Consider the following 25,417-nt stretch of genomic DNA (forward strand, 5'->3'; position numbering starts at 1 on the left):
CTCTGTGAGTTGGCGGGCATGTACTAACCCCTACTCTCTCTTCTGTTTCCTTTTCCGGTGTCCTTTTGGTGGTGGCGCAAAGCACCATGATGTTCCAACAATGATGGATGGATTAAAAGCCAAAAGTCTGTATGACCATCACCATCAAGTGACTTTGTGAGAACCCTAACTACAAAGAAGACTTATTTCATTTATGTTAGGTAGAATGCCCAGAGGGGACTGGGCGGTCTCGTGGCCTGGAACCCCTACAGATTTTTTTTTTTTTTCTCCAGCCTTCTGGAGTTTTTTTTTTTTTGTTTGTTTGTTTTTTCTGTCCACCCTGGCCATCGGACCTTATTCCTTTTCTATGTTAACTAATGTTGTCTTATTTTGTCTTTTATTTTTCTTTTCTTCATTATGTAAAGCACTTTGAGCTACTTTTTGTATGAAAATGTGCTATATAAATAAATGTTGTTGTTGTTGTATCCCATGGTTGTCTTGCGTGCCCTGTCGGCTGCTTAGTGAATTATATATATAGATGTTACTGATTAGATCCTGCCAGGTTTTGAAAAGTTTTGTACAGATCATCTAAGTGAGAGTTTGATTTTTTTCCAATTTCAGATAATAAACTGTTCAAAAAAATTAAAGGAACACTTTGAAAACGCATCAGATCTCAATGGGAAAAAATCCTGCTGGATATCTATACTGATATGGACTGGGTAATGTGTTGGGAACATAAAGATGCCGCATCGTTTGATGGAAATGAAAATTATTAGCCTACAGAGAGCTGAATTTCAAAGACATCCCGAAAATCAAAGTGAAAAAATTATGTGGCAGGCTAGTCCATTTTGCAAAAAATTTCATTATAGCAACTCAAAATCCTTCTCAGTAGTTTGTTTGGCCCCCCCACGTGCTTGTATGCATGCCTGCCAACCTCGGGTGATGCTCCTAATGAGACAGCGGATGGTGTCCTGGGGGATCTCCTCCCAAATCTGGACCAAGGCATCACTGAGCTCCTGGACAGTCTGAGGTACAACCTAGCGGCATCAGATGGGTCAGTCAATGGTATCAATTCCTTCATCTTTCAGGAACTGCCTGCATACTGTCACCACACGAGACCTGGCATAGTCATGCACCAGGAAGAACCCAGGACAAACTGCACTAGCATAGGGTCTGACAATGGGTCCAAGGATTTTATCCCAATACCTAATGGCAGTCAAGGTGCCATTGTGTAGCCTGTAGAGATCTGTGTATCCCTCCGTGGATATGCCTCCCCAGACCATCACTGACCCACCACCAAACCGGTCATGCTGAATGATGTTACAGGCAACATACCGTTCTCCACAGCTTCTCCAGACCCTTTCACGTCTGTCACACGTGCTAAGGGTGAACCTGCTCTTATCTGTGAAAAGCACACAGCATCAGTGGTGGACCTGCCAATTCTGGTATTCTGTGGCAAATGCCAGTCAAGCTTCACGGTGCCAGGCAGTGAGCACAGGGCCCACTAGAAGACATCAGGCCACCCTCATAAAGCCTGTTTTTGATTGTTTTGTCAGAGACATTCATACCAGTGGCCTGCTGGAGGTCACTTTGTAGGGTTCTGGCAGTGCTTCCTGTTTCTCCTTGCCCAAAAGGACCAGATACTGGTCCTACTGATGGGTTAAGGACCTTTTATGTTCCTGTCTAGCTCTTCTAGATTAACTGCCTATCTCCTGGAATCTCCTCTATGCCCTTGAGACTGTGCTGGGAGACGCAACAAACCTTCTGGCAATGACACGTATTCATGTGCCATCCTGGAGAAGTTGGACTACCTGTGCAACCTCTGTAGGGTCCAGGTATCGCCTCATGCTACCAGTAATGACACTGACCATAGCCAAATGCAAAACTAGTGAAATAACAGTCAGAAAAGATAAGGAGGGAAAAATGTCAGTTGCCTCCACCTGTTAAACCATTCCTGTTTTGGGGGTCATCTCATTGTTGCCCGTCTAGTGCACCTGTTGTTAATTTCATGAACACCAAAGCAGCTGAAACTGATTAGCAGCTCCCACTGCTACTTAACTGACCAGATCAATATCCCAGAAGTTTCATTGACTTGATGCAATATTCTGATTAAAAAGTATTCCTTTAATTTTTTTTGAGCATTATATAACATCAGTTACCCACTGACTTAAAAGAGGTGAGTTAGGATTCTTCCAGTTAAGCAAGATAAGTCTACATGCCACTAGTGTAGTAAAGGCAATTACAGTTTTTGTCCTTCTCCACTTTAAGGACATCTGGGAGTACACCAAACATTAGGAGGGATTGTGACACCAAGGTTGTCTGAAAGGCGTTTAAAGATTTTGGTCCAAAATGATGTTAATTTGGTGCAGGCCCAAAACATATGGCCCAGTGAGGCTGAAACTTGATTGCAACGTTTGCAGGTTGGATCTTGCCCTGGATACATTTTGGACAATTTTAAATGAGAGAGATGCGCTCAATATATTATTTTAGGTTGAATAATTATATGCTTTGTGCATATGGAGCTCGAGTGAATTCTGTGCATTGCTACCTTCCACTCCTTTTCTGGGATGTTGTGTGAGAGATCCTTTTCCCACTGTACACTGGGATCTTTGAAAGGAAGGGACTGAAAAATGTTTTTATATATTACGGAGATGATGTGCGAGTCCTCAAGACTGATCAATAATTTTTCCGGAATAGAGGTAGGTGGGAGGTGAGGAAAATCGGGCAGGTTTTGTTTAACAAAGTTTCTAATTTGAAGGTAATGAAAGAAATGTGTTGCTGGAAAGTTAAATTTGGAATGTAATTGTTCGTAGGACGCAAAGACGTTATCTATGTACAGATCTCTATGTGATTTAATCACGTTTGAGAGGGTGGAAAAAGGTGGTTCTCATGCAGTAGTCGTGCTATAGATACAAGCTTCTCTATCTTGAAATACTTCCTACATTGGTTCCATATTCTGAGTGAGTGAAGCACAATGTGGTTATTAGTATATTGGCAATGACTTGTACTTATTGGGATACAAAGCAAGAAATATAAAGAAGTACAGTAATCCCTCCTCCATCACGGGGGTTGCGTTCCAGAGCCACCCGCGAAATAAGAAAATCCGCGAAGTAGAAACCATATGTTTATATGGTTATTTTTATATTGTCATGCTTGGGTCACAGATTTGCGCAGAAACACAGGAGGTTGTAGAGAGACAGGAACGTTATTCAAACACTGCAAACAAACATTTGTCTCTTTTTCAAAAGTTTAAACTGTGCTCCATGACAAGACAGAGATGACAGTTCCATCTCACAATTAAAAGAATGCAAACATATCTTCCTCTTCAAAGGAGTGCGTGTCAGGAGCAGATCATGTCACAGAGATAGAGAGAGACAAAAGCAAACAAATCAATAGGGCTGTTTGCCTTTTAAGTATGCGAAGCACCGTGGCACAAAGCTGTTGAAGGCGGCAGCTCACACCCCCTCCGTCAGTAGCAGACAAAGAGAGAGAGTTTGTTTTTCAAGCAAAAATCAATGCGTGCCCTTCGAGCTGACATGCAGCTGCACAAAAGATAGCAACGTGAAGATAATCTTTCAGCATTTTTAGAAGAGCGTCCGTATCGTCTAGGTGTGCGAACAGCCCCCCAGCTCAATCCCCCTACATCAGGATCAGAGAAAGTCAGTGCAAGAGAAAGAGAAAAGTAAGCTGGGTAGCTTCTCAGCCATCTGCCAATAGCGTCCCTTGTATGAAATCAACTGGGCAAACCAACTGAGGAAGCATGTACCAGAAATTAAAAGACCCATTGTCCGCAGAAACCCGCGAAGCAGCGAAAAATCCACGATATATATTTAAATATGCTTACATATAAAATCCGCGATGGAGTGAAGCCGCGAAAGGCGAAGCGCGATATAGCGAGGGATTACTGTACTGCAGGATTTTATTTGTATTGCGGACCAAGCCTGTGTATGTTCATCTATTTGTGTCAATGTCCAAGTTTTTATAGCTTGTATATTTGTCGCCCAGTAATAAAATTGAAAGTTAGGTAGAGCCATATCACCTTTCGCCTTAGGTCTTTGTAGATATATGTATGTGGATGTTTTGAATTCCAAATAAATTAGGTTATGGTTGATCTTTTGATGTACAGGCAGTCTCCGGGTTACGTACGAGATAGGGACTGTAGGTTTGTACTTAAGTTGAATTTGTATGTAAGTCAGAACAGGTACATTACTTTAATAAATGTTATTGCTGACCGACTGTAACCAAGTGCCTTGCCAATGAATGATGGAGTTTCACCTCTTTCTGACCTTTTTATTATTTCTACTGTATTTTCAATGGTGATGGTTTTTCTCTTCTTTACTGTAGCACCAGCACTTGCATCAGATTTGTGTTTCAGAGACATTCTTGAAGGGTGAAGACAAAAGGTTAAGATGAGCTCTTCTGTACAGCACTGTACATGCTATCACAGCAGATTAGGCACCAGTCATCAACACGTCTGATGTAGAGGGTGGTCCAGATCTAATTATGCAATTTTCATTACGCTATAACTTATTCAGTTTATTACATAGAAAATCACCCGAAAAATCCTGGACCATCGAGAAGTGTCCGAACTGGCGACACGAAGAATCGTCTTTGCGCCGAACTGGAATCGTCCCCGCATAAATCAAAGTCCTTCAGACGATCTGGATCTGCAGAATTAGATCTGGACCACCCTGTACTGACAAGAGACAACTTCCTGCTATGTGCGTAACAGTACAAGCAGGCTTGCTATTGAGATTGAATGGGGGCAGCGAGGGGTGGTTCATCACCAGCCCACATCAGTCACCTCCACTACAGAATGCTGCCTGCAGTGTCCGCCGAACCACCACCCCCATTCAACATGCAGCCATCCAAGGCACACTACAATGCTACCCCCCACTTCCCCGTTCACCCTCAATGGCCTCTGTTCAGCCACAACAGGGTCACCACTTGCAGCATTCCCAGCCGCCCACCTAGAAGGAACGGGGCAGCCGTATGTGATGGGCGGGTAGTGAAATTGCTTGCCGCCGGGAGCCACCCGATGGACACTACATTGCGTGAGCAGCAAAATCGACCCCCTCCAGCCACCGCTTGCAGTGTCCCTGGGCCAAAGATGACGGAGCTGCAGTTACTGAGGTGCATGCGTCCCAGCTGCGGCCCCGGTCGTAGGTCGGATGTCAGTAACCTGGGGACTACCTGTATATTGGAATGTTTTGAATTAAAAAGAGAAGCTTAGGAAGGATATTCATCTTGACAGTGTTAATTCTTCCAGCTGAAGTGAGATGAAGGGTTGACCATCTATGCAAGTCTTGCTTAATTGTTTCCATACAGACGGCAAACTTTTGTTGATAAAGAGCTTTGTTTACTTGTGATGTTTACCCCTAGATATTTAAACTAGTCTGCAATGATGAAAGGGAAGGTGTCCAATCTAATATTGTTTGCTTGGGAATTCACTGGAAAGAGTGCACTTTTATTCAAATTAATTCTGAGACCAGAAATCTTTTGAAATTCTGTTGGTGCTGTTAGGACTGCAGGCACAGTATTTTGTGGATCTGATATATACAGTACCATATCATCTTCATATAGAGAAATTTTCTGTTCAAGTCCTTCTCTGATATCCCCCTTATCGAGATTTAATGTGACAAAACTATTTTTTTTTAAAGTAGCATCATTTTTATGTGCATCAGTAGCTTTGGACTTGCTCAGATATTGAAACTTATACTAGGGGGTTTCGCTCACCAAACCCCTGGGGTGGGCCACGGGCACCCACTGTCTCGCAGCTGAGCCGCTCGAAGGGTGTCGGGGCACTCCTTCATTAAAGAAAGTAATTGTATTTAAAAAGATTGTATATAGCTGGGTATGCGGGGTGCAGGAGGAAGATGGTTTGGTCCTTATTATTATTATAGATAGAAAATCAATTACTTGAGTATTTCACTACAGCTGTCAATTTTAAATACCAATGAATAATAAAATGTAGTAAAAAGTAAAAGTAATAAGGTAGAAGTAAAGTAAAACTTAATGAAAAATAAATAAAAAATCATTACATTAATGCCTCTTTAAAAACAATGTTATGAATTACTTTACCCTCTAGTTTACATTCAATAAACTTCGTTTTTTTTGCATTTTTGTTCACATATTGTTCGGGATATTTTTTTCTTTCTCATTTATTGGATGATTCTCTTTGATCTTGATTTTTATTATAAGCAGCTATTTTTTGTTCGTTTTTCTTTTTTTCAACGTTCATTATCAGCTCTTGCCGCTATTTTTCTATCGCGATCTAAAATTTCACTTTCTTGAATAGATAATTTGCTTTTCTGATTTGCCATTGTAACCGACCGCATTGAAGGGTGAGTTAGCATGTTAGCAGCATGAGGTGGTGTGGAGAAAGGATGTTCACCGTAGGAGTAATGACTGGGCGAGCAGTGTGTAGGGGAGTGGTTAAGGCTGAATAACACGGACATGACAGAAAATGTTTTTAATATCATAGTGAGAAATATATTAGATACATATAAATTGAGACACAGAGACTTTATGTGCTTTACAAATTAAATTTATGAACATACTAAAGGTTCTATTGTGATTTTCTTTTAAATAGTTTTATCTTATCAGTACCTACTACAGTGGTACCTTGAGATATGAGTGCCCCAACGTACGAGTTTTTTGAGATTCGAGCCGTCACTAGGTCGATTTTTTGCCTTGAGTTATGAGCCAAAATTTGAAATACGAGCCATCAAAGAGCTTGAAAGCACTATTGGACTATCTATTTTCATCATTTCATCTGTTGCCGTTTTTCATGATTTACTGTGTGTGTTTTGTTTGTGCTTTGTTGTATTTAATGTGTAATCACCGTAAGGGGAACAGGGGTGGTATCGGTGTTTTCATTTATTTCATTTGTTTTCATTACATTCTTTATTTGCTGTTTGATTACTGGTTTGCTTTGTTTTTGTCTCTGTTTGTAAGTGCGTACGGGTCGGGCCAAGGCTGGGTGCGTCCCTGGAATCTCCACTATAAAAATAAATAAATTGCTGTGTTCTCGACGGTGTGAATCTTAGCGACACCGGACCGTTACCGCGTTATTCATTTCTCCTTGCTGCTGATTGACTGTGATGCATCTCCAGCTGAGTGTTCTTGTGTTTTCTGTTTTGTTCCTCTTAACCCTTAAACTGCCACAATCGGCTATAGTTGTTTCCCAGTTCCATTTGCGAGTACGCAGGAGCTGATCAGGCTGTGCCGTACATTCGTTGAGCAGCCAGCTCATGACCACTGCCAGCTCCTTGTTAGCAGAGGGACTGAATGCACCCCTAGAAGACACGGACACTCCTCAATGATTGCTTTGTTTCTCTCTCCTCCCCCAGACATCCTCTGTTCCTGTTATGGGTCCCGCCCCCATTGTGCTCCCCTATGACGTTTGTCTATTTTTTAATCGAGAACTAACTCCATACTGGGCTTGTTTTACTTCTGAAAGAGACATGTTTGTTTGAAGTGTTTGAATAAAGTTCCTGTCTCTACAATCTCCTGTGTTTCTGCGCCGAAACATCCTGCACCTTCTAAGGCTTCTGGCAATGAAAACGCACATGCATGAATTACAGTACATATAGCGGTAACATCGGTATTTTACATTCTAGCACTGTGGGAGACATAGCAGTACAGTATACAGGTTTACCTTTACATTCTTTATTTTTAGGTAATATATTAAGCTGAGTTTGAAATTAAATTAATAGTGTTTTGGGGGCATATTTAGGGTTTAAAGTATAAAAATAGCCATTTTTTTAACCACATCCAAAATTTGTGGTTTTTACACAATTCGCGGGTGTTCTAGAAATGTAACCCCTGCGAATTTTGGGGGTGTATTGTATATCCTTTGAATAATGCAACTCTCAGTTGCATTTGTTTGATTTTGACAGGTTAACAGGGGTTTTTCAAAAAGTGATATACATATTATCTACTCTTCCTTATAATAACCTTGGCCCCCTTTTATCTTATTTGTTCAGCTTGTTTTCTTTGAAGCAGCTAATGTATTGTTTTTTTTCCATGATCTCGCCCTTTGTCCTAATGCTGCCATTTTGTTTCTGTTACTTTCCTTCTGTTTATTTACATATTCTTCTCTTACTGTAGTTGATGGTTCCTGTATAACCCTGTTTCAAGTCTCTGCCAGGCTTAGTTTGTGTCATTAATTGTTTATTTGCATGATACATGTATAGTGTGCTGGCGAAGTCAACTGACACACCAAGTGGAAGGGCAAAGTAGACTTTCATTTTAAATTGCATTTTTAAAGATCATACATGATGAGGTCAGATGCTGACTTTCTTGTTCTGGATGAATTTAGCCTCTTGGAACTTGCATTAATACTGTTGATGCCACATGTTTAAAATTATTTTAGACAGTAAAAGAAATTTTTCAGAACCAGTAATTAAACCAATAGAAAACCCAGTAGTTGTAATAAGCATGTAAAGTTTTATTTTCCTATTCACTTAATTCACTGAATAAGCTAAATAATACTTCAAAATGAAAGACGAATGACCGTGATAATGCACTGCTGGAGGATGAGATGTCTTTCTCTGTCACTCCTTTCGGTGGTCCAGCAAAAGTGATGTAGCCCAGATGGTTCTTGAAGATCTCCATAGAATATACTTTATACAATTCATAGTTTCACTATTGCAATTCAATGAATAAATACCGCACAGAAGGCAATAACACAAATTTTCTCTTAGATTACTGAGTTGAGATTATTCGTCAACAATCCTAGAGTTGATATTTACGGAACTTTGACCTTGTGGTTTTCCAGGTCAGAGATTATCTTGGTCTTTTTCATGCATATAACATGGGGTATTACCTCCTAGGAATTTAGTGGGATTCATTTGTTTATACTGCATTTTCCAGGGTGGCTGTTTTCACAAATGATTGTCCTTGATATGGAGATGATATTTTGGGACTTGAAAAAGAAGACATCAACCACCAGCATCACTTTTGTTTTTAAATAAAACAAAATTTATTGTTGAAAAGTACTAGTTTATGGATTTGTACTGTATTTTGTTCCTGACAAAAATATATTTTTTGCACCTCCATCATACTCGCTTGGTCCATTTCAGGATTGCTGTGTGCCTGAGCTTTTCCTGGAAGCATCACATGTAAGGCAGGAACTAACTCTGGTTGTCCAGTCCATTACTCCTTCAGGCATGCACTCACATGTTGCCAAACTGGCCAGTTAAAGTGAAGTAACCAGAGAAACTTATTGACAGACACAGAGAAAATGTACAAGTTACATGTCAAGTGACCTAACCAGAATTTGAACCCCATTTTGTGGATCTCTAATGCAGCAGTGCTAACCACTGTGCTGATTCACCAGCAAACTTAAAAACTGCATTCATGCATACTACTCAGTTTATTTTTTTTAATAGTTTGCCAAGTATAGGATTGCATTTCTCCACAACTATAATGTAGTAACAGTAAATTACAAACCATAAAATATTTACATACATAAAAACACAAATGACATTAAACACACAATAAAGCGGAGCAATTAATATTACTGTATTTCTTTCTGTTATTTGTATAAAACCTTGTTTGCTCATAAGGAGAGTGCCTCAGGTTTATTTGGAAAAATTCTCATACTAGAGAGAGGCTTGCATGTCATTGCCAGAATCTCTTATAATTGGTTCACTTGCTTTTATGCTATTGTGTCTTATGTAATGTGGTCACATTTTGCATGCTTGACTCTGCAATTTTACAGCATTGTTCACAGAGACAGCCTTAGCCCAAGTCACCCATCAGATATTTTTTTTTGTTCAGAGCTTGCCTTGTTTGATCAATTTGCTGTATCACTTCTTCCATCCAGTGTGGAATTTTTATGGAGCTTGTGTTATTCAAAACTAGGGGGCTCTGCCCCCTGCTCGCTTCGCTCGCCAACCCCTGGTGTTGGGGATCGTATCTTGTCCTTGAATGAGTTTTCCTTGGCATGGATCATTTATAACCTTAACTTTAACGTCAGATGAACGGCAAACTCGTGAGAAGGCCACATAAAGTTGTCCATGTCCAAATACGGGCTCAGAGAGGTAGATGCCAACCTTGTCCATGGTTTGTCCTTGTGATTTGTTGATGGTCATGGCAAATGCAGGTTTAATGGGGAAGTGTCGCCGTTTAAGTGTAAAAGGTAATTCTAGGTCAGAACATGAAAGGTGAATTCTAGGAATCAGAACAGTATTGTTAGCATGTGATCCTGTAAGAACTTTTGCTTCAATAACATTGTGTGTCATGGTGTTGACGACTAAACGTGTACCATTGCATAAACCCTGTTTAGTGTTAAGGTTTCTTAATAGCATGAATATTGTTCCGATTTTAAGGTTAAGATTGTGTTGTGGTAATCCGGCTGGGTTAATAGTGTTCAAATATTCTAAGGGTAAATTAAGATGGTTATTGTCGTCATCAGAGTCAACTTTGTCAGAGCTTAGGAAGAGCTGTGCCTCTCCAGGAAGTAATGCAATGACTTGGTTATTTATGTGAGCAACATTAATATTTTTTGGACATAATATAGTCCGTTGTGTTAAAAGGGGTATTTGGTCTAATGAGATTGCTGTTCAAAATATCTCCATAACTAAGTTGTCGCAGATAAAGGCTTGAGAAATTGTAATAATATCTGGGTAAAGTCCATCTGTATTGGTGAGTGTCCCATCTCCCAGTTGTGATAACCAATTGTTATATTCTGGATGTGGACATTGCATGTTTTGTACCAAGTGTATCTTTTGAAAGCAATGCCAATTGTCCTCGTATTTTAAGGTGGACTGAACAATAGCTGAGCGCACGGCATGTGGAACAATAGGTAAGCACTGTCTAAAATCTCCAACTAATAGAAGTACCTTTCCTCCAAAGGGAATATTATTATTCATCAACGTTTGTAGAAGTTTATCAATGGTGTTGAGTAAGTGACTGGATGCCATTGTACATGCATCTATAATTAACAGTTTTGCAAGACAGATGTCACGTGCATTGTTACTGTTCATTTTCATAGTGGATAGCGATGTTTCTGTGATTGGGACCAGTATTTTGAATAAGGAGTGACATGTGCGACCATTTATTAACAAATTAGCTGCCACTCCGGTTGTAGCTGATGCGATAATTAACTGTTGTTTTGGAGCCTTGCCTGCTTGTTTTCCAGCATTTCAGACGCACGTTGTAGACGTCTGCGTTCATTTATTTTGTCCCGTCGCTCCCGTTTTTGTATCTCTGTGACTTGAGCTCTTTCCTTTTGAACCCGTGCCTGCTTCGCTTCAGCACTTTGAGACGCGCGCTGCATGCGTCTACATTCATTGTGTGTGTCGCGGGTTCATGTTTGTGGTCCCGTTACTCGAGCCATATCGTTTTGTACCCGTGATCGTGAATTCATGACTTGTTTGTTCTTTATCGTTTGTAATATGAATAAGTAATAAGGAGGATCGCACTCACTGTTAATATGGAGCCTTTTCTGTGCCCGTTTTTGTATCTCGGTCAGTCGAGCTTTCTCTTTTTGGAGCCTTGCCTGCTTGTTTTCCGGCATTTCAGACGCGCGTTGTAGACGTCTGCGTTTATTTATTTTGTCTCTTCGCTCACGTTTTTGTATCTCTGTGACTCGAGCTCTTTCCTTTTGAACCCATGCCTGCTTCGCTTCAACAGTTTGAGACGCGCGCTGCATGCGTCTACGTTCATTGTGTCTGTCCATCTGGGCTCGTTTCTGTAACTGTGTTAGTTGAGCCTTGCGTTTTTGGATCCGAGACATTTTTTGTTCATCGGTTTCAGAAGCGCCTTGTAGGCACCGATGTTTATTGTTTTTTTTCATGCGGGTACGTGTTTGTGGTCCCGTTACTCGAGACGTATCGTTTTGTAGCTGTGATCGTGAAATCATGACTTGTTTGTTCTTAATCGTTAGTAATATGGATAAGTAATAAGGAGGATCGCACTCACTGTTAATATGGAGCCTTTTCTGTGGTTGAACGGTTAATAGTGGATCATTGTAATGAGATTCACCTATGGTGTGTAGTTTGAACGTGTTCAGATGACGTATGTTTAATAGGGACATTTCGTTTCTTCGTATTATTACCCATCAGGTGTCGTGCCTGTATATGTATTGTAGTCCGGTCTCTTGTTGTCTATGTATGACGTCGTTTGTTGTTGTGCGTTTTTTTTGAGGGGCGCGTTGCCTCATTTTTTATTTCTGTTAGTGGAATGGGTGCCTCATTTTTTATTTCTGTTAGTGGAAGGGGGCTTTGTGTGTCGTGGGTCTGAATCCTCTTTTTTGTGTGTGTCCTGTTTTGTGTGGTATGGGCTTCGTGTGGCGCTTTGTTGCATGGGTCTGTTGCTATGGGCGCAGCGCATCATTTCTCAGTTTCCGGTGCTTGGCGGGGGGCTTTGTGTGGCGCCTACGCACTACGTCTTTTGCGTCCACGGCCCATGTCCCTGCGTCCATCCGGTTTACCATTCTCGTTTAGTAATATGGATGACTATAAGAAGATTTTCCAAATGCCAACCATAGCAGCATAAAGTTAGATTAAAGCCCTGTTCCAACAGGATTAGTTTTACACCAGGAAGTGTGGTGAAATTATTGTTACTGGAGGACCTCTAATTTTAGTGTGGTCCAAATTGCTCATGTCAGTAACTTTTTTACGGGCTATGCATTCACGTCTCAGTAAAGATTACAAAGCCTTTTGCTTTTGATTTAAAAAACAAAACAAAAAAAATCAGTAAAAATAACACCAGGTTAAGATGGCCCCATGTTAATCAACCTGTCTGTAAAATTTTGTCATTTGATCAGTTCAGACAAAGCTAAAATTACAAAGGTCCTCCAGTAATAGTTACTTTATCCCCACCCCTTGGTGTTTGAATAGGTGTTTATGGTAGCTTTTCATAATGGGGATTTTTCTGGAGTTAAGTAAATTGATGGAATTAAGAAGTGTTAGAGGGGTATACTTGTGTAGCAGATGATGAATGATGCCATCTAGTGTGTAGAGTGCATGAATGAAGCAAATTGTACCACACATTCCTGATACCTATTCATTCAGGCAAAAACTTTTACATTTTAAAATTAAAAACATTTTTAACTAACACCGTGTGAAAAGTGAAGCTCGATATCTAAAAATGGAAGTTGTTTTTTTTTTTTTTTATTGAAAAATTTTCTAAAATCCTGTTTTTGCTTTGTCATTCGGTGTTGTCAGTTGTGCTTGATAAGGGGGAAAAAAATAACTTAAACGATTTTACATAAAGCTTCAAAATAACAAATGGTCAAAAATGTAAAGAGATTTGAATACTTTCTGAGTTCATTATAAGGACAAGCTCACAAACTTAACACAAACTATTGTAGTGGTCCTTTAAGATATACAATGTTACATTCATGCATCTCAAAGCTTGTGGATGAATTCCTTTTAAAATTTGTGAGTCCTAAAGTTGATCAGACTTAAGTTGTTTAAGCAATGGAACAGGAGTCCGCAGAGGGGGGGCAGCATGTAACAAATCAGAAAAGATCTTAATTGTTTTGCATTTCAGTCTGAAAAGGCAGCATCAGTCCACTTTGGGGATGTTTTTAGAAAAGACCCAGTGCACTTTCTCAAGTGGTTTCCTATCTTCAGCAGAAAGAGATTGTGAAATCATATTGTAACGGAGGAGGTAAACACACATTTATTAACTGAGTTATGGGAACTAGTGATTGCTTTCTTTGACATTCCAAAATTCTTTTACTAAATCAGAAATAACAGCCTCTGGATTTCTTTAACATAAGATATTCTGACCTCTCATACTAGAGTGCTGGAACTGGTGGTGCCCAGGATCTTTAAATTCTCCATTACCACTACATTCTGGCCAATGATGAGTGTATGTACATTGTCAGATGTGTATAAGTACCTGTAAAATACTTCATTCACTACAGAAAGATGCAGTATAAAATAATGGCTATTTATTTATTTGATGTGTAATTAGTTTATAGGTAGCTGACTGTACATTTCTTCTAAACAGTAATCTATCTGAATTTATACATCACTGAAACATGACAAGAAAATGAGAAAGTGAGTACACTGACACTTTTAAGTCTGCAAAGAAAAGGTTAGTACAGGGAGAACAGAAGTGAACTTTAGTATCTGTAGTTTGATACAACACCTGTGGGAACATCACCTTGCTGAACGCGTTGATTATTTACAACTTACAGAAATTGGAAACCATCTAAGTATCACTTCTGTTCAAGATCTCAAACAAACAGCCTTTGGAAGAAACCTGTGATATGACCACTGTACTCATGCAAATGAGCGTTAGAATTCACTGTGTTTGGTGACCCGTCATTTGAATAGTTTGATCATACACAATACTCTCTGCCAGACAGAGGTTATTTTAAGAACACAGTTTTGTCCTTTAAGGAGTGCTTGTTTGTGCATAAGGTGCAAAGTGACAGGTGTGCCAGCAAGCTCTCTCTGGTTTTTGGGACTGTGGCTATACACTTCATAGGTGAGGATTTTGGCATCAAAAGTAAATGATTACATTTATAATATTTTTGTGAATCTTATCTGTCTGTTGACACTGATAGTTGAACAGAGGCCAATATCACTCGCAATTAACTGTGTTGATGTGTGTATGTTAGGAGATCTAAAAGTGCAAGTAAAATGTAAAAAATGGTGCTGTAGTAGCTTTGGGGTTGAGCGAGTTACAATCAACACTAAGAATGCACTTCTCAAGATTTTCATGACAGATTACAATTATCAGAGGTGTTGTGTTTTTGTAGGCCTCATCTGCAAGTATCACTTATGAAAAAATAGAATCTAAGGCTTCTGTTCTTTCAGACTCCTTTTCAGTAGTAAAATTAAATATTTTAGGCATTGCAGATAGTGTGTTATAGTGACTAAGGAACTGGACTTAAAATCACAAGGTTGCCAGTTCAATTCTTGCCTTCGCCTCAGTGAGTGACCCAGAGAAAGTCACTTAATCTGAATATGTAGTGCACCTGCTGTAGAAAAACATATAAGCAGTTGTACAGTGTATCTGTGCTTTGAATTTTCCTTGTGATGGTGTTCACTATATGTTAAGTACAAGTTGTTGTTTTTTTTTTTTTTTCTTTCTAACTTTAGATGTTACAATATCATGGTCAGATATTTCTTTAAAACATTGCATGAATTTTTTGAAAAAGTAAATTAGATTGACTGCTTTGTAACGCTAGTGACTACACATTTGATAAATCGGCTTTTGCCTCCAAAGCACACAGCTCTGCCCTGCTTGTTTCAGACTTGATGTCACTATTTATCATATATTCAAGCATTGTGATGATGTACCTGACCTGGGGCTCACAAACATCTCTTTGAGGTAGAACCAGGTTTGGTTAGATTTTTTTATAGATAGAAGAGAAGGGTGTAAGTGAACACCACTTTACACCAGCCATGTAAAGAATTTGCTGTTTTTCATCATTTTGCACTGTGCTAGAGCTAGTTACTTGTTTCTTTTGCTTTTATTTTTTTTCCTTGAAAGCATAAAAATATGAAACATTCACCTTCAAATTTAATAGTTAAGTCAGGCTTCTGGCATCCTTGATCACTCATTCAACAATTATCATGGAAATCTACATTCAAAAAATAGTTGGCTGCTTTGCAGGTTTAAAGCAATCATTATATGTTGTCTTCCCAAAGCTGAAAGGTGACTTGTGTGCAATAGATGCATGAACAAAATCATAATATAAATGAAGTATGAGAATTATGTCAAGTTACTTTCTCTCAAGAACAGTATGTATAAGCTGTAGAGTAAGAATAAATGATGAGGTGCATTGTGATTTATGGGTACATCTGCCTTTGTTCTGTATGCTATTACGCCAAACCAACATTTTTTTTTTATTTTAAACTTGACAAAATACTTTCAGTGTTTAGAATTTTTACTTCCCTAAAGAACATACATCAGCCTGTTATCCCTCACAAGTAATGATCTACAGAAGTAATATTTGTGTGTAATGGTGTGAACGGATATACTACAACTCAACAGTGCAGGGCAGAGGTTCTCAAGTTCATCACGTAGTGCAGTGATAGTTGCAGATTTTCATTCCAACCAGTTTAAAAAAAATCAGTGACTCACTCTTAGGTAGCCTTTTTCATCTTGTACTCAGAAAAAAAATTGTGATATTTGCACATAACAGAAATTCAGAAATGTGTATGTTTATATCTTTTCCATAGTTTTAAATGCCTAACTTTCTTTACATTTATGTGGAATTTCTTCTCTTAATTGTATCCAAATACTGACTAGTAGTGTAGACACCAGATGTTAAAGGCAGACATGTATTTCAGTACCATTTATTTATGTAGTAATTATAGTAAGATAAAAAAGCAAAATCTTAATAAGCAAGAAAAAAGAAAAATTGTTCACTTCAGTGTAACACACACAAACAGTTTCTGCATTCAAATTTAGCAAACCCAGTTTTTACAGTCAAGATTTATACAAAAAAGAAAAGGCAGAAACTAGGAAATAGGCAAGAGTCTGGCTGTAAGAAGTGTGGTGGGATGGGATGAACGCCTGCAGTTATAGTAGTCCACTGAACTGAACTGAACTTCTGATTTAAGTCTTTTCTTACTAATTGACACACACATGATCATGACACTGAATCAGCTACTCTACTTTAGCATTCTGTGTCATTTGTACCTGTGTCTGCACTGTTCATCACTAATTGTCATTATTCGGCTACAATTAAGGGAGAAAACTCCACAAGAAAAGACGAATCTGAAAGAAAATGATAAATGGAAGACCAGCATTAAAACCTATGGCAAAAGATCCATATTTCCACATTTCTTTTACATATAAATATCATACTAATACATTTCTGTGAATGGAGGAAAAAAAAGTCCAGGTAATTTAATAATTAGATCAGTTAGAGGTAAAAGTAACTCATTGATTTGTGAAATGAGTTGAACAAAAACTTGCAGCCACAGTACTTACCTAGGACTGAACTGACCAAAGGCTTTGCAAGGTATGAATACTGACTGGGCTGGACTAATGAAAGACATCAAAATTGACAGACATTTCAGTTACCGATTACATGTTTTGGTTGTAGGATGCTATGTATAGTAATGGATTACTGCTTTTCTTAAAAGCCTTCAGTGTTGCAGAAGCAAAGACTAGGATGGATCACAGATACCAAAGGGCAAGAGACACAATATCAGAAATTTGTTTTTAGACTGGGGCTTTCTTAGTTTTGCTTTTATTATGAGCAGTTTAAATTACTTTATGACTAGATCAAGCATTAGTTGAAGACTGAACAATTTTATCAAGCATTGGTTGAACAATTAGCTTAACAACTACTGTTCTGTAACAGCCCGAAAACTGGGAAGTAACTTGTGAAGCTGTGTGACGTGAAAAAGGAGAAATAGAAACAGCACTTTCTCTCCTCACTTATTCACATGATGCCTTGTGTTCACACCTTTAGCGCTGCTGCAGAGACATTTGGTTAAATGCTGTGTATGTGTTTGTCTGAGATGTTTCTTAATATTTTTAGACCGTGTCTCTTGCATCACATGTTTTAAGCAGAAGAGGTCATTTATGTTGCACTGAATGCTGTTTTATCTGAAGATAGCCCATCATGTAAAAAGCAGCTGCCCACTGTACTCTGAATTTTCCTCCTGCTGATATAATGAGGCAGACCTTCTCTCACCACAGAAGTCCTGCTTCCACCTGATGTTATTTACAGATTTCTATCATCGTAGAGATATGGGCACCAGCTTTTTAAGTGATATGGAATAAGCAGTGCTAGTATAATTTCCTTCAGTTGTTTGAAAATGCTTCTCAAAAACAAGAAGCAAATGTTTGGCTTATAAACAAACTGCAAGTCAACAAATATTTTTTCTCTCGTCCTTTAAAAATGCATAAATCCTCCACTCTCCCTAAATATAGAAGTTACATAGCTGCGTTAACTCTTTCAGGGCTGATGTCGACATTTGTCCAAATTCAGGGGTAGAGGACAATAATCATCTGTAAACTGCAACGAAACTCACCCCTTACATTTTAGTTCGACTGTCTTTGCTAGAAGGACAGTTACATAGCTTTGTTGATTTGACCTCGATTCCCTATGTGTGTGTGAGTAGCGAAGAGCAAACAACCTCTACAATGGCATCTATATCTGGCGAGAGACCAAAGCGAATGTGCAAAGCAAAATACTCCACGGACGTTTTATGTAATTTCGTTGAATAGGACTCTGACTTGTCAGACTCCAAGTCTGATGCAAGTGGTCTGGAGAACGAAAGTGAGGTATCAGCATCGTCTGATCGGTCCCCGGCTGATAGTGGTGCTGAACACTTTTGTGTAGCTGATGTGCCTACAGCAGCGTTCGCCTGGGAGGACCACCACTTATGATGACAAAAGGTACAAACCAGATTGCGTCACACTGCCTGCTGTGCGAAGACAGCCAGGCAGACGGCCCACCGTGCATTCCTGCTGACCATTGAGGCGCTACTGCCGCCAGAGATGCCAAACATGCGCCAACAGCAGCCACAGCACGTAGCAACAGACATTTTGTGTTGATTTATGTGGGAAACGATTGCTTTGTGTGCTTTTCAGAAAACTTAGTTCTTTGGAAAAAATATTCAGCCCTCAAAGAGTTAAACAATGGTCTTAATGTTTTTAACCACTGTTGACAAAAAACAATCTGAAACACTTTTTCCTCTTTCTCTACAGATACTGCAAGTAAGAAGGTGTGTGTTGCTGAGGTGAGAAAGTCATAAATATAACTTTAAGTCAAAGAATCTGTCATGTTTCAAAATATTTGCTGGTGTCTAGTCTCACAGGGCAAGGCATGATTCTCAAATGAGAATACACATCTGGGGACAACCTGATAAATGTGTGTAGTGAATAGCAACGCAATCCTGAACTGCAAAGCCTGCACCCGCAGGGCTTCTTCCTAAAACACCTGCCCCCAGTTCCTCCAGTCGGTGTATTTTAAACTGCCACCAGAGTTTTAAGGAAAGAGCAAATGAGAAAATAAAAAGCTAATTTTTGCTGTTATCTAGTCAGGAGCTCAGTTCCTCAAGGTAGCTGAAGCTTAATAATCAATCTGCACTTGGCGCTACAACAGTGGAGACAGGCAGACACACACACATACACACACGTATACCACTGCAGTTACTTGGCTTCACATGTTTAAGAAGTACCCCTGTCTAATACAATATCTTTATCTCTTTGCGTCACCGTATAATATATAGTGCTATATAACAGCAAATAGAGTTTAGATTAGCAGTGTGGTCTATGGATACGCAATGTGTTAAAGCGCTGTGTCCATTTTGTCATGGAATGTTTGCATTTCCATTTAGATAGTAATGTTAAATTTCTTTAGCTATTCATTGATATGTACTGTAGATGTTGTGCAGCATTGTCCACGTATTATGGGTGTTGTTAGACAGATTGCTGAATCCGGTGTTTTTGAGTACTGAAATCTGCATCTCCTGGGGCTCTTCATTATTAGTTATGTTAACAGCGTTCCAGTTGACAGAGTGACACACCATTTACTTCAGATGCATATTTTGCTTTTCACATTTTCATGAATATAGCTGCCTGCCTGTTCTTTCAAGCTTACGTTGACTTGTACACTATTGTCTTAACGTTGGACAACAGAAAGGGAACACAGCACCTGTGGCATCACATCGTTCATGTTTACCATTCGTCTGTTGATGCCTTTGAATGCCAGTGTATAATCTGATACTACAGAAATGTTTTCCCTTGCATCAGTTTGTTTGTTTTTAAAACCGATTATTTATTTTTAAAATGTGCAATGTGCTGTCTGCACAACCGACACATATTTATGTCTAGTAGGGTTTTTTAAGAGGCTTTTCGACTATAGATGGTTCATCATTATCAGAAGTTTGCTGTCTATCGGACCAGGTTAATGAGAGCACCTCTGCTCTGTGCAGTTCAAAATCATCACCCCTACATTGAGAGCCACCTTCTTGAGGCATTGGATTGGTTTAGATATGTGACAGTCAGTGAGCTGTCTAATTGTTTCCACACAGTTTTAAACAAAACTCATTTGTAGTTGTTTCCAAGTGTATATTTTATATGTCTGGCTTCAGCAAAACTAGCTGGTTCCTGTCTTATTCACATATTGTAATTCTTTTTGGAGCTATATGTCAGTACTGCATAGCTTGAAAGCAAAAATATCTGGGATATTCACTCATATATCAACTACAGAGGTAGTGGCCATCTTTATTAATAGCATTTAATTCTTCTTTCCTTTTCAGATGCCCTCATCTTCAGGGCAGCAGGTTGGTGCTCCAGGAAAAAAGATTGGCCATCGTGGAGTTGATGCCTCTGGAGAGACCACTTACAAAAAGGTATTCCTGCTGAAGACCGATGGGAACTCATAACTGGAGTTGTGAATGAATTTGAACTTGGGCCTGCACAGTTTTGTTTTCTATGTTAAGCCATTTTAGAGGATTACACTATTCATGTTCTTTGCTCCCTGATAGTAGTGTGGTATTTTTCTTTTTTTTTCTTTAGTTCTGTCACATGTGGCTCTCTAGTTAATTGTGAATACAGTCGAATATATGTGAATTTCATCATCAAGCAATTATATTCAAAGCATTTTTGTTACAATATACAGTGCAGTCTGGGCGATGGAATTTTTGAGTGAAGAAACGTTGAAAACAGAATTCCCATTGACAAGTTTTTGGCTACTAGAATATATCCGATTCAGAATATGCAGTGGACTCCAGAATCCTTGTCAATCTTCATTAAGATCAGCAAAAACGCTGTATGAAATAGAAGCAAATATTAAGCCATATTATATTCGGCAGTGTGAAAATTACAGACATCTGTTTTAGTACAGTTACTGTATTTCAAAGGAAGTCTTTTTAAATAAGCAGTACTTATGTGTTTCCTTAAAAGCATATATTGTAATATTTTATTAAATCTCCTGTGTCTGTTACTTGCAACACAAAGTATTTTCCTGTCATTTTAAATGTGGTATTTGACTATTTTGTAACATATTATACTGTTATTTTATGCATAGTCTTTGCAAATCGTTATAGATCTATAAAAATAGATGGCCAGAGAAATTCTTACTAAAGAACGTATAATAGTTTTAGTCTGGAGAATGAGAGACCCTTTGTAAAACATTGTTTTTATTTTAAGTTACCCAATTCATTGCTTGATTTTGAGGCTCGTTTAAGTTCATCATGCTTTTGGTCCATCTGTGACCTAGATGCAGACTCCTATCTGACAGAAGCAGATGTCCCATGTTTGCATCCTGTTATGTAGTAGAGGTCATTCCACTGTTGGTTTTAAAAGAATTCCCAGCAGCAAAAAAAAAAAAACAACCCCAGTAGTCCACCTTTATATTTTATGGGAGGCATGGTTCATTACTTTGTATGCACGACTCTTCTCTTACGCTACTCCACACACTAGATTTCAGTAGTGGCCTAAGAATTAATTTTGTACCTATCTAATCATACACTGAAACCAGGATCTAAGTTCCACACAGACCTTTGTTGTGAATTTACCATTCCATTCATGTTTTGGAGATTTGATGAACCCATGATGAATGTGGATTTTGAAGTTTTTTTTGCCTACTTCATGATCATTTTATTGTTTATGGGCACAAGATGCACTTACAACTCCTTCCTGGTAGTTAATCCACTGTTTTAGGAAATTAAAAATTACTTGATTATTCTCCTTTGCAGCTGTGTGGTATATTTAACATTTTCTTTCTAGCTAATACCTGGTATATCCAAAGTACTCCTTTCAAATAAGTTCTATTTGTCAAAGTAAACATGAGTCACATAAAGCATTTACTTGGCATTTTTAATGTAGGTAACATAATATCTATCGGAGCTATTTTTGAAGAGAAACAAGTATTACTCATTTAAAAATATTTTTTTTTTAAATTATACTGTAGTATTAATTGAGTTACAATAAAGTTTAGTTTAGTGTTTCAGTTATTTTAGGCATCAAGTATAACAGTCAGTCAGTCATTTTCTAAGTTGCTTTTACCTAAACAGGGTTGTGGGGGGTCCTGGAGCCTGTTCCAGCTAGCATAAGGCTCGAGGCCGGAACAGAGTACCAGTCCATCACAGGGTGAACACATGCACACACCAGCTACACAGTAAGGCCAATTTAGTATCGTATAACACATTTTGTTTATTTTATAGAGCTTTTGTACTCATCTTTGTCAAGGATACCAGTATACTAGTGCAGACCTTTGCCTTTTTCCTTTCATTCAAGTGCTGGCAGCCTGCCATGACTGTAGTGTTGGTAGCTATTTCAGAGTAAAGGCTGCTGTTTGTCTGTAATTGCTGATGCCTACGTTAAGGAGGGAATTTAAATAGCTGAGACGTGGTGAACATATATACAGTAGGAATGGTCAGTCACAACAATTTCCAGGAGCAGTCAACGTTACAAAACATAACACAAGCAGGGGGTTACCTAAACCAAAAAAAAAAAAAAAATACAAAATAGAACATAAGCATGATGACCATTAAAAAAAGAATCTTAAGTGCAATTAATATTAAAGTTAACCACCTACTATTCATTTTCATTCCTTTTTTTTCTGGTTGGGTTTGCTGTGGGAGTATTCTAAGTTGGACAGATGAGACCACCTTGTACCAAATAACTTTTTCCCAATTGGTTTTGTTGGAATTCTCAGGTCAGTTGAGCAAGAGAGAATTGTCTCCAGCATTTCCTGGGTCTTATAAAATTACAATGTATGAGAGATCAAATTTCAGTGTCTGTGCAAGATCTGTAAAATTTGTTCTTTACAGAAATGGAATCATAGGTTACATTTATTTAACCAATATTTTCCCTTCCCATTTTAAACTCCTTTTTTATGAAGAATATACAGTATGGCCGCCTTAAACCACTGATGCCAGGGAAAAGCTGAAAGAAAAACTCACAAAAGTCATAGATTACAAAAGCAATATGTGTTCCGGAGAGTGGATCTCTCTTAGAAATTTTAGTGCTGCTTTAATAAGGATGAGATCATTCTGTTTTAATTAGAGCTGAGGCATGCATTTGGTGTGCTTTATTTCCATTTTAAACTTGTTAATTAAGTATGATGACAGAGTTTACAAAATTAAAAACTGAGAAATTCATTTCAAGGCTATGGTAACCATGATAATTAATGGGAAAACAATGGATGGTGGCAAATATGATCTGTCAGTCTTGTGGGTTGTACAATAAAGATAATAAATTAATGTCTTCATAAGTAGTGGGGTCTCCATTCAAACCTTTTGCAACTTTCTTTTTTAATGTTTCTTTTACAGACCACTTCTTCAGCACTGAAAGGTGCTATTCAGCTTGGGATCGGGTACACTGTGGGTAATCTCACTTCTAAACCAGAGCGGGATGTGCTGATGCAGGACTTCTACGTGGTAGAAAGCATTTTTTTCCCTAGGTAATCAAAACTATTTTGTACATAGATGATATGGTATGAACTTCCAGCTGTTGCTAATAAAACAGATGCCAGAAGGATCTGATGCGAATGAGGTGAACATGTGTGGGGTTTAAGTAAATGTAAGAAACAAAACTGAATACAAATAGGGTGTTCTTGATATTAAAAGCTACAAATTATGTTTAGAAAAACAACAAAAACACTTTGAAACAAAAACATCCATTCAGCCATTCTGCAAGTTTTCTTAGTTCGAAGTATCACATTTGTGCTGTATGAATTAGTTTACTGCAGTTTGCTTAATCACCAAGTAGTTTTTCTTTTAAAGATGCTATTATAGAAAGCTGAGCTTAATATGCATTTTGGAAGGTGAAAGTTCTAAGTGTTGTGTGGGATTGATTAGAATTGAACTTCCAATTGCAATCATCATTGTTGGAATTTCCAATATATAACAACACATCTTTCCCTGTGGAGAGAATAATATTCACTTCAAACATTAGCTACAAATACCTGCATTTTTCTTTGTACTTCTGCTATAACAATGTGCATATTGCAGACGATGCAGCATCGGTTCAGAAGGCAGTATTTTAAACTGGCTGGTTTATAGTCTTCAGTAACAGCCGATTTATTTTTAACTTTTAAGTTATTTGTTGTTAGTCTGCTTGTGCAAACTGACTTGTCAAAATTCATCTGTTTTGAATCCATTTGTTCTTTGGATTTTAATACCCAAGACCGTTTTTATTACTTTCATCTCAATCATTAAGTAGTGTTTGTCTTACTTAAGAATGGGCATAATCCAGCTTCTTTAACCATGAAGATCTAATGACACAGCAATCAAAGCAGTCTGTGGTAGGGTCTATATTGAATTACGCACAGCTCATGAGGTTACAGTCTAAGTTATCTATGCTTCAAATTATAATGCTTGTTTACTCTCACATTGTGGTAGATTGTATCAGCTGTAAGCTGGAGACACTTCTACTAGCATAGAAGGTAAAAAAATGCAAGGTAAGACAAGACAGACTAGGTTAAGGAAAGAGGATTGACCCGTATTGCACTGAAACCTTAGCTTGAGATTTGACAGTGAACACACTGTTCCCGGATGCAAGCATATTTTGAAACCCACCACCCCTTTTTTCTAGCTTCATAATTAACTTGAGCAAATTATTTTCTTAATTATATTGTAAAGTAATAATGTATTTTAGTGACTTTCATGTAGAGTTATTTTATTTAAATGTATTGTGTGTTCTTATAGATGGAAGAATGGATGCAATGTAACAAAATCATGTAAAACAATAAAAAGAAAAAAATGCAAACTGTTATATAAGTGCAGTGACCCAAACTTTACACACAATATAATAATAATGATGATATATATAAAGTGTTCTTGTTCCTCTGCCAATGCATATTGTAACTGACTAGGGTGAAGATGGACACAACAGACCATCATCCTCTTTTCTGCCACTACTTTCAGTGAGTTCAGGGTCAGTCCTGTAATGCAGCTGTCCTGCATGATCAATTCATTCAGATGTTCCACACCTGAGCTGAAGCAGGACATGGAAGTATCGTAGAACAGTACAACGGCCACTATGGACTGATTTAATATCTCCAGTAGCTTGTCTCACACATTTAAAGAACTAAGTTTTCTTACAAAGAACTCTCTATTCTGGGCAGTTCTGTATAGTATATCTCTGTTGTCCATCGAATCCAGTCTATAGTTCGGAAGGGCCAACAGCTGTTTTCTTCCTTAACCTCTTTCCCTGTTATGGTGCCTGATCTAATGGCTCCACCACCAACTCCATAATATTAGTGATGCTCACTTCCTTAACCAGCTTTCTGTAAATAACATAAATTGCTGCTGTACTCATGTGTTGCTGACTGCCATCTTTAGTACGCCACCCAGGATCTTCATAAACTGCCTCCTGTCAGTTAGATAGCCATTATCTAGGCTAGTATGGCAACATATTACGTGAATCACTTTGAGCTTATTCCCCAACCAGAGAAGCTGGGTAGTGTTAAAAGCATTTGAAAAAGCAAATAAAATGATCCCAACCATTGTGCTTGGTTTGTTCAGGTGCATGGTGCATGTAGACCATT

General features: G+C 38.4%; 1 protein-coding gene across 7 annotated transcripts in view; it reads left to right on the plus strand.

Annotated features, from left to right (window-relative positions):
- Positions 1–25,417, plus strand: part of pip5k1ca (phosphatidylinositol-4-phosphate 5-kinase, type I, gamma a) — a 78,043-nt gene that overhangs the window by 35,806 nt on the left and 16,820 nt on the right. For 6 of the 7 annotated variants that reach the window (XM_028816282.2, XM_051934654.1, XM_051934656.1 and 3 more), the window contains exons 2-4: positions 18,625–18,656; positions 20,181–20,273; positions 23,199–23,329. In XM_028816282.2, the coding sequence (XP_028672115.1) occupies positions 18,625–18,656; positions 20,181–20,273; positions 23,199–23,329 (256 nt within the window). The remainder of the gene's footprint in view (positions 1–18,624; positions 18,657–20,180; positions 20,274–23,198; positions 23,330–25,417) is intronic. The other variant, XM_051934653.1, reaches the window with a different exon arrangement.

This window comes from Erpetoichthys calabaricus, chromosome 12 (assembly GCF_900747795.2).
Source record: "Erpetoichthys calabaricus chromosome 12, fErpCal1.3, whole genome shotgun sequence".
NCBI classification, from domain to species: domain Eukaryota; kingdom Metazoa; phylum Chordata; class Cladistia; order Polypteriformes; family Polypteridae; genus Erpetoichthys; species Erpetoichthys calabaricus.